The 9,700-nt window shown below is 47.6% G+C and overlaps 2 protein-coding genes and 1 pseudogene across 2 annotated transcripts in view; 2 read left to right on the top strand and 1 right to left on the bottom strand.

Annotated features, from left to right (window-relative positions):
* The window catches only part of LOC105561874 (maltase 2-like), a 5,682-nt gene extending 3,085 nt beyond the window's left edge, over positions 1-2,597 (top strand). Inside the window, exons 2-9 of the mRNA XM_012012228.1 lie at positions 5-246; positions 332-457; positions 543-769; positions 831-1,011; positions 1,122-1,348; positions 1,907-1,912; positions 2,113-2,262; positions 2,342-2,597. Coding sequence (XP_011867618.1) covers positions 5-246; positions 332-457; positions 543-769; positions 831-1,011; positions 1,122-1,348; positions 1,907-1,912; positions 2,113-2,262; positions 2,342-2,420 — 1,238 coding nt within the window. The 3' untranslated portion in view covers positions 2,421-2,597. The remainder of the gene's footprint in view (positions 1-4; positions 247-331; positions 458-542; positions 770-830; positions 1,012-1,121; positions 1,349-1,906; positions 1,913-2,112; positions 2,263-2,341) is intronic.
* Positions 2,598-3,826: 1,229 nt separating this feature from the next.
* Positions 3,827-5,338, top strand: LOC105561873 (annotated as a pseudogene).
* Positions 4,881-8,490, bottom strand: LOC105561864 (JNK1/MAPK8-associated membrane protein). The gene is made up of 5 exons (XM_012012218.1): positions 7,547-8,490; positions 7,312-7,477; positions 6,506-6,982; positions 6,088-6,257; positions 4,881-6,001 (listed from the first exon to the last, which is right to left on the bottom strand). The coding sequence occupies exons 3-5, from the start codon at positions 6,946-6,948 to the stop codon at positions 5,709-5,711; spliced, it is 906 nt and encodes a 301-aa protein (XP_011867608.1). The 5' UTR covers positions 6,949-6,982; positions 7,312-7,477; positions 7,547-8,490; the 3' UTR covers positions 4,881-5,708.
* Between the last annotated feature and the right edge of the window lie 1,210 nt (positions 8,491-9,700).

The raw sequence follows: 9,700 nt of genomic DNA, 5'->3' as shown, positions 1-9,700 counted from the left end.
GTAGATTTCAAAGACATCAAGCCGTATTTAGGCAACGTCAGCGATTTGGAAAATTTCATTAAGGTAGCGAAGGAGAAGGACCAACAAATCTTTTTGGACCTGGATCCCAACCATTCCTCCGTGGAGCATCCGTGGTTTAAACAGTCTGTAGCGATGGTGGAACCATACACGTCCTATTACGTCTGGCGAGATGGAAAATTCAGCACTGAAGGCGGAAGAAAAGAGCGAAGTCCTCCGAATAATTGGGTTAGTCATACTTCTCTGCGACAAGTAATTTTTCCGACGTGGGGGACGAGTGACGCGACTTTGAACTTGAAATAAACTTTCGCAGTTGAGCGTGTACGGCGGATCCGCGTGGGAATGGAACGAACAAAGGCGCCAATATTATCTGCATCAGTTTAACAAGTCGCAGCCTGATCTGAACTACAACAACTCGGCAGTGGTGGCAGAATTCGGAGTAGGTTTTCTCGAATTTTTAGCCGACCGATTTATTTCTCAGCCTTGATCTTCGTACGTCTCATCGTCCTGTTTGCCATTTTCAGGACGTCTTGACTTACTGGCTGAAATTGGGCATTAGCGGTTTCCGCTTGGCCAACACTCAGTATCTAACGGAGGATCCGAACTTTCGTGATGAGAAGGGTAGCCTTCATGCCATAGATTCGAGCAAATATCAGTCGCTCTCGCACGTTTACACGCGCGATCGTACGGAGAACGCCGCGATATTGTCAACATGGCAGGAAATAGTTCGCAACGAGACCGCTGGCAAAGGGTAACGCTTGTTTCGTATCGTCGCGTGCCACCGATATCGGCTAACGTGTATCTATTTACAGATTGTTCTCGCTGCAAGATGACATTGGCGTGGACATCTTGCAAGTTTACAATGATAAGATGATAATTGACCTGCCGCAGAGCTCGCATTTCCTCACTACTGCCAACGCGAGCATAAACGCGACGGACTTGCGTAAAAGCATAACGCAGTGGCTTGGCGTTACGCCGTGGCCTGCGTGGAATGTACGTGTAATTAATTGTATCGCATAATTTCAAAGATTACGCTCTAGTCTTGCACTACGTAATTTAAAGGAATGTGACATTTTGTAAGCGTGTACGTATGTCAATCGCAGGTAAATGGGAAACAGCGTTCCCTGAGGCAACGTATGCCTAAAGACGTCGCAGATAGTATTGTGTTAATGACTATGTTACTACCCGGTACGCCGATTCTACGACTAGACGACGTCATGTCTGCGAAGGACGCGTTTGCAATTTTGTCTAGTGCCCGGAGTGGCCTAACGTTCCTTCACGGGAACACGACGCTCAGAATTGTAAACGGGACTGTCTTCGTGTACGCGAGGTGAGTTTCCTTTTGTGCCAATTTATTTAAAAGTATTGATACACGCGATAATGATTGACCTCACAAATTTATGTATCGAATATTCATTCGCGAATCACTTTTGGAAGCGTTGGGCAACAGATTAGCATATGTTATCAATTATCGGGTTAGCTTAGGAAATTAGTCGTTTAGATTGTGCCTCCAATTTCTATCCGAGTGATTTGATTTATATGCGAGAGGGACGACTCTTTATGCACATGAATGAAGGAGGTCGGTTTTAATTGGATAATTGAATTCATCCTTCACGCATACAATTGACTTTACGTCGAGTTACCCTTAAACGTCTTGGCTCGTATTCTCATGGTGCTTTTAGCGATACGTCTGTCGCTTAATTTGCATTTCGTACGAAGAATAACGGGGTTTCTCATGACAGACGAGTAAAAGCTCCTGAGCACCTTCGGCGTTAAATATCTTCGAAAATGCGGTCTAACTAAAAAAATGCTTTACGCACATAATAAGTACAATAGACTAACCAAAGATTAATTTTCCCTGTTCCACGCTTCCTTATATGCGACACAGGAGTTGGTGAGTCCACGTTACTAACATATCGCGATTACGCTTCGCTGTAAAAAGCTTAACTGCATGCAAAAGTACAGTAAAACCGACTGACGTGACGATTCCGCATATAATTAACACTTTTTATCGTACAGACGCTTCGAAATGCATCGCTACGCTTGAATCAAATCCGAAAGTATGTCAATAAATACGTAAATTAACATTTATAGGCTAAAAAGCGGAAATCCAGGATATCTCGTGGCGTATCAGACCGCAAACGAGCCGGCCGTTATAAATCTGTCCGGCATACCGCGGATATCAGAGGAGATCAATGTAGTCGCGCATAGTCCCAACTATGTCCAGAATACGGAAGTAATAAAGTAAGGGCTTTCACGATCTGTAAAAATCTCCGCCTCTTACGTTCAACAATTCAATATCGAAACTTTACCACTTTTTCAGGACGAAATTGCCGTCGGCTGCTGTGCCCATATCACCGAAGAGCACACTGATCCTAACATTTGTACCGAAAGAATCATAACCGGTCCGAAAGAGTACAGGAGCGATCGGCTATACACGATTGCGCTTTTTGCTTCAATATATGAAACTGAAGGAAATCAAGCTTTGCGTCAAAAACATAAAAATTGAATTGCATTGAAGTTCAAAGTAACGGCAATATACACTCTGTCAAATAAATACCGGGAATCGTTCAACAAAACACAAAATATTGGTTTAATCATCGAAATTTATGTTGCCGCCTTCAAAATAGGCCCCATTTGAAGCGATACACTTATGCCAACGATCCAGTTGTGAATAATCCAGTCGTCGAAACACTTCTTATAGGCACTTTCCGGCATGGCCTTCAGCACCCTCTGCGAATTTTGTTTTATGGCTTGAGTGGACTCAAAACGTCTTCCACGAAGTGGTAATTTGAGTTTGGGGAACAAGTAAAAGTTACACGGGGCCATATCTGGCGAATACGGTGCTTGGTCGACGACATTCGTTGGGTCTTTGGTCAAAAATTCGCGTACAAGATGTGTGGGACTGCGCATTATTTTGGTGCAAAATCCAAGAATTGTTCTTCCACAAAACTGGCCTTTTCCGGCGAACATTCTCTCTCAAACGCCTCATAACGATCAGATAATATTGTTAACTGTTTGACGATTTTCCATCACCATTTTTCCTTCACTTTGTCGATGTTGAAGGTCGACCGGAACAAGGCAAGTCTTCAGTCACTTCTCGGCCTTCTTTGAATGTTTTGTAACACTCGTATGCTCGTGTTTTCGACAAAACTGACTCACCGTAGGCCTTGTTCAACATTTTCAACGATTCAGCACGAGATATTTCGTTGGCAACACAAAATTTGAAGCTCTTTGTTCGATATTTTTATCCATTTTAAAAATCGCAGAGCATACTTGAGGTCTTTTTTTTTTCTTTTTAAGTTTACCCTTTTATGGGAACGCCTTTCAACCGTTACGTTATATCAGCGTATTATTTCTAAAAATTCCTTGAAATTCGTTGTGCTTAATCGCAAACACTGAATCCAACACTAGGCACTTAAACTCCTTCAGGTGCGGAATCTTTGTAAATTTTCCCTGACGGAAAAAAACTCAACGTAACGCCAAGTCACGCTAAACGGCTCCCCCGATCGCGTACGTTGTTGCAGCGACGAGAGCGTTTCGTTGGTTCGCCCACGTCGATCGTGCGATCGCTTTCGCGACCTGAGAGGATTGGAGAGTTACTCCCCGCGAGTTGTACGTGCGTAGAGTATACGGAATACGGAAACGAAACGCCGAGAGCCGAAGGGTTTGCGAAGCAGCGGCGAGACGGCGATGTCGCGATGTGAGAACAATGTAAGTGACGTGTGCTCCTCTGATCTATGAAATCTCTCGCCGCGAAAGCTATGACACTGTGAGCCTCGCGGCGATCTCTGCAGCGCTAACAAGGATGGTTTTCAACAAAAAGATCCTGGGTAAGGTGTTCTCGCCTAGCAAAGTGAGGAAAGCGGGCGTGAAACGGCTGTCGCCCGGCTCGGCGAAGCCGAGCACGAGCGGCTCTACGATGAAAACCGAGATCTCGATCAAGGTAATCGTGAGAGTGCGTCCGCCTAACAAGCACGAGTCACAGGACAAAAAAAAACCGGACGGTCATCGAGGTCGTGGACGACAAGTTTATCTTCGACCGGGTGTTCGACTTGGCGTCCAGCAACGCCGACGTGTTTGAAAGAAGCACTAAGAGTCTGATCAGCAGCCTCCTCGACGGCTACAATTGCCCTGTGTTCGCGTACGGTGCCACCGGCGCCGGCAAAACTAACACGATGCTGGGCAACAGGGAGGACCCCGGCATCATGTACCGCACCATGGCGCAGCTGTTCGCCGAGATAGAGAACCAGAGCAAGCACCGGGAGTTCAATCTGGGCGTATCGTATTTGGAGATTTACAATGAGAACGTGCAGAACCTGCTGCACAAGACCGACCAGCTGCATCTGAGGGAGGACGGTAGGTGCGGAGTGGCGGTCGCCGGTCTAGAGCCGATCGCCATCCAGAATGTCGAGGAGTTGCTCTCGCTGCTGGCGGAGGGTAACAAGAATCGCACTCAACATCCAACGGACGCCAATAAGGAGAGCAGCAGGAGCCACGCGGTCTTCCAGGTGTACATCAGCATGATTAACAAGCTGGACAGGCAGGTGCAGCAGCAGGTCAAGCTGTCCATGATCGACCTGGCAGGATCCGAGAGCACCTCATCTACCGGAGGCAAGGGTGTGAGATTTATGGAAGGCGCCAACATCAACAAGTCCCTGCTGGCTCTCGGGAATTGCATTAACAACCTCGCGGATGGGCTAAAGCACATCCCGTACAGACTCCAAGCTCACGAGGCTACTGAGTGGCAGGCCTCTCGACGAGAGCCTGCAGAGCAAGCTGTCCCTCCAAATTTCCAAACTGTAGGGACGCTGGATCTTCAGTATGCAGCAGCGCGTCTGATTTTTTTTTTTTTTTTTCCGGGACGATGGTCGGGAACGAACCGAGGATCCTGCTATTACTGATCACTCGTGTTGGCGCTGAGCTACACGTCATCCCATATACTTGAGGTCGAGTAACAAAACCAATAGCTATAAACAAACTGATTGACAAATGGCGCCAAAACTTTACGTGACAATTAGGTACATTGGCACCAACTTACAGCGAATAATTCTTTTTCACACCTTTTACGCGGGCTTTTTAAACGAACAATTCCCAGTATTTATTTGACAGAATGTAGATAGAATCTCGAGGCCCTTAAAATGCGAAATTATTTAGATTTTCGCAGACGCTTGTTTGACTTGATCATGTATTGAAACCAAATATAGTGTGTGAAAAATGTTCCATTGGAATTACATATACCTATGTATAACAGTGTGCAGTAAAAAAAAGTGTATCTCAATATCCGTACTGAAAATATATTCGTACGTAGCGAGCATCAGACACGAGGATTTGTAATTTCTTCTTAGGTGGACGCCTACGTTGTTGCTCGAAAATTACAACGACTGTTGGAAGAAAATCTTTATTAAAAGAATCCCGCGATGCTCTCACGCGCATGTGCGCAAGATCGTGCTTTCGTTACATAATAAATACACAGCCTAAACGTGCCGCAATCTTAGGCCGGTATTCATAGTCGGATCTTATGTTCAAGACCGTTTTAAATTTATATAAAGATACTGTATGGGGAACGTTTTATTGGCTGTGGAGTATCTAAAGATGATCTTGAGACGATCTTGAATATAAAATTTTACTATAAATATCCGTCTTAGATGTGCGGCAGACAGTATGTACACGAGATCTGCTTGGAAGACTCATTCGATGTGGAGCTTGTGCGGATCGGTGAATCTGGCCGTTATGATGTAAAACAGGGCGGGTAGCACAACCAGGGCCAGCATCGCGGGATGAATGCTGATTTCGCGAAGAGTCGCAACTGCTATCACGCCGTATCCGTGCAGCAGCCAGTGACCCAAAATTACTATTACGTTTTTTACATCCGAGACGGAGCTCAGCAGCAGCGACTTCACCGTCTGGTTCAGTTTGAACGCGAAATGCGCCGCGTTCGAGAGCACCGACAGAACAATCGTGATATAAGGGAAAGAGTAATCTGCGAAGAAAGTAAAGAAATATATATTATATATCTAGCGATTACCACGTAATTTTGTGGTATTCTATAAAATACACGTGACGTACATATCAGGCCTCCTCCCACGGCGTGGAGCAATGCGAGGATCGGGTAGAAGTACAATGCCGCGTAGATAGAGAACTTGCCTTGTTTCGGCAAAAATTTCCTGGCTATCAATGGCCTTATCAGTAACATGAGGACTATTCCCAGCGCATAGAAGACGAAGACCATAGTGTACCTGTGCAATCGTAATATAAATTAGAAATTCACGACACATGTCAATATGATACAGAATATCCTGATAGATCACGCCGACAGTGGAATATCTTTTGGAAATAATGGCTTGAACTTTCTGAAAAAATTGTAACGTGTATTTCTATGCCAAGTGAATACTAGTCGCAATCTTGTGTCGTCGTTGGTCATACAAGTGCGCTACAATTTTCGGAGGTTTAAATGAAAGTTCTGTTATTCTCACGTAATACTAACAACGGATAAACCGCCTCCTGCGTGCAGTGCAAGGTCGCTTCGTAATTGGGATTCGGGTTATGCAGCAGGGTGTACCAGTCCGACAGCTTTTTCGCCTTGCACGACTTTATGTTGAACGTGCCGATGGGATCCGTCAGCTGCAGGACTATGAGGGACGCCAGGACCACCTCGAACAACGCGGACAGGTGGAGGGCGATCACCTCCTTGGGTATGTTGCGACGCATGGCGACCATGTCGATGCAGAACCAGTGCAGCACGAGGGCCACCAGGGCCATGAAACCCAGGTAGAGCCAGTCGTAGAACATGGGCGCGTCCATGCAGGGCTCGCATACCGTACCGTTGGCCCGGAAGCCGCGCGGGCAGGCGCCGCAGTCGCTCCAGTTGCCGCTCGGCAGCAGCTCCCTGCCGCAGTACAGACCGGGACACAGCGTCAAGTCGTTCATGGCTGTCGCTCGCTTCTCCAGAGAGAGAGCTCTTCTGAAAGCAAGGGGCGAATTTATTGGCACAGATATGCAACCAGAGCTCCGATCTTAGATCCAATCGCTCTTTTGATGGAGGAAATTATGAGGTAGGCTTCTAAATGTGAGATACCAGGTTTTCAACGTCCAAATTGGATCGCAAATCTTTTTTTCGCGGCGACTGCACGATCTAACAATGAATTTTCCACTAAACAGATTTCACCTCGGGAGCGACAAATTCACGGCGGAACCAAGAGACGACGACGCTCGTTGGTTTATCAGAAACCCGGCTATCTCATATTAGGAGCTTGGCTCGCAATAGGGGACTTTACTGTAAAATAATTTTACCAGGTCCCCTCGCGAAGCCTCACGCGACTCAGAACGTTTTCAACTCTTCTCTCATTATTGTGGTTCGCTCGCATCACCTCGCCTCGCTTTATAGGTTAAACTAGATGAGCTCCGCGTGCTACATGCTCGACGATGCCTCTTTTTTTTCTCTCGGTATACATCCAACCTGTCGAAAACAAAATGTTAGCCCTCGCCTGCCTCCTCTCGACCCGCAGACTTCTCTTTCACTCGTTACCTGCCGATCCAGGGACACCGGGAACCACTTCTCGATCTGATCGCCTCCTTGGTGCAACGAACAATAACAAACAGTCCTCTCTCGCAAGCGCGGGCGATAAATTTTTATTGCCGTCGACGGCACGGTGGAAGGTACGGCATCTAGCACGAGCGTCGATCGTCGGCGAGAAAGGCGCTCTCTCTCCCGGTCGGTGAAGTCGCTCGCGCGTATATTTATGGAATTGCGACGAGAATCGACGACAAATGACGCAAGGAGGGCGAGTTATTTATAAGCTAATTGTGCATTTGTTTAGACGAGACCTTTGTGGCCTCGACGCCACGGCGCGGCGATATAATTACCGCTAAAATCGTTATACTAATTGAGGTGGTCGTACGATAATTATAATATAGAGATTGGCTACGGGAGTAAAAACTCTCGCGCGACATTTGACATTTTGCGTGCGTGTATTCCGATACGCGACGCCGATGCATTATCCATCATCGCCGACCGCAACCGAAAAGGCTCGCGCGGCGCCGGCGAGGAAAAACGCGAGCGTACACGGGACTCGCGCGAGTCGCCGCGAATAGCGAACTTTTGGAGGATCGTAAAGCTGTCTATATATCCGCACATTCCGTGCGTGAAAATTTTCCGCGACGCGACTCGGGTCGCCATTTTCATTACCGTGGAGATCGACTTTGATTTCGGTTTAACTTGCCTCTCTTTTTTTTTCTAGTTTCAAGAATTAGGCCCGCCGGGTTGCACCAAACGTCGGTTAACTTTAATCTTAGTTTAATTCGGGATTTTAAAGTAACCAGTCGGAAAGAGACAAAGAACGAATCAAACATAGGCTCGAAGTTAAGCAATTTCACCGGGCGTCGCTTAACTTATTTAATCTTGTACCAATTGGTTTAATTCATGCTTGTCTATTTCTAAGGCCCGGTTTCACCAACGTCGCTTAATTTTAAGCTTGGTTTAATTCGTTCTCTGTCTCTTTCTAAATTAAGCGACGTTTGGTGAACCCGGGCCTAAAGTAACAGTTGGAAAGAGACAATTGGAGAACGAACCGAACTGAGTTCCAAGTTAAGCGACGTTGTTGAAATCGAGCCCGAGGCTTAACTTTAATCTTAGTTTAATTCATGTCTGCGTCCTGCTAAAGTGACAGTTGTAAAGAGACAAAAGCCGAATTAAGCTTGAGCTTACAAGTGAAACAACGTCGGTGAAGCCGGACCTTATAGAAATCGCGAAAAGTTAAACCGAGATTAAAGTTGACCTACATCGGTAGAATGGGATATTAATTACATTAATCATTTAATTGCGATGCATGCACGGTACAATTTTAATCGAACGTCGCAACGTTGACGTACGCTTTCTACGATCCCATGAAAAAGAAAAATGCCTTCCAGTTTTCTTTCGAGACACTCGACTTTACGGATCTCATTCAAGTTCGTCGTATTGTCAAGAGTTGGCGATTTCGAGTAATATTCCAAGTGATTCACGATTCGTCGCGAGTGAATGGATCGAAAATTCGCGAGGGGCGGAGAGAAAAGGAGCGAGGAAGAGAGAAAGAGAGAGAGAGAGGGCGGGAGGGAGAGATCGAAGCCGTCAGTACGCGCATCCGTGAAGCGGCAACGTGATTCGTCATTAACGATCGAGTCCTCGCGCCGCGCCATCTTGCGTTTCAGCGCGCTGGCCCGCCGCGCATCGATCGCGAGCGTTCGCGCCGGCCAATGGCGGCGCGCCATTGGTCGGGGGGCCGCTCGGCGCGCCACGGGCGGCGAGAAGGTTGATCGCGCGACGCCGCCGCCACCTGCCGCGCTCGGGCGCCTCCGTCGACGCTCGGCCGCCTCCGGCCGACGATTGGCGAGCGCATATTACTATTTTCAGGCACACAGGGGCACCTCTTGACGGATTTTCAATAAGTGAAGAGGGCGGCGGTGCGCGGCGCGATATAAGCCTCCGAGATCTACTCCCGTCGGTGTTTTTTTTTTCCCCGCCCGCGGTTCGCCTCTACCGCGAATCGTCTCGCGTACGGGCGTCGCGCGGGGCCCCCCCCCCTCCCCCCAGGCTCAGGAAGCGGCAACGCGGGCATCACCGCGGCGGTGGCGGACGAGCGAGAGATTCGGACGAGGGCGGAGTGGAGAAGAGAGCGGTGTACGCGCGCGCGACAACGGGAGC

Source organism: Vollenhovia emeryi, unplaced genomic scaffold (genome assembly GCF_000949405.1).
Source record: "Vollenhovia emeryi isolate VEMERY1.0 unplaced genomic scaffold, V.emery_V1.0 DF939199.1, whole genome shotgun sequence".
In the NCBI taxonomy this organism is placed as follows: Eukaryota; Metazoa; Arthropoda; class Insecta; order Hymenoptera; family Formicidae; genus Vollenhovia; species Vollenhovia emeryi.
Note: the sequence above shows the minus strand (reverse complement) of the source record. Positions and strands in the feature narration are given on the sequence as shown.

Coding starts and splice junctions, on each gene's coding strand:
- LOC105561864 (XM_012012218.1), bottom strand. CDS start 6,948: ATGAACGACTTGACGCTGTGTCCCGGTCTGTACTGCGGCAGGGAGCTG. Junction 6,258..6,505: donor CAGGAGGCGGTTTATCCGTT/GTTAGTATTACG, acceptor ACGATTGCACAG/GTACACTATGGTCTTCGTCT. Junction 6,002..6,087: donor CGTGGGAGGAGGCCTGATAT/GTACGTCACGTG, acceptor CTTTCTTCGCAG/ATTACTCTTTCCCTTATATC.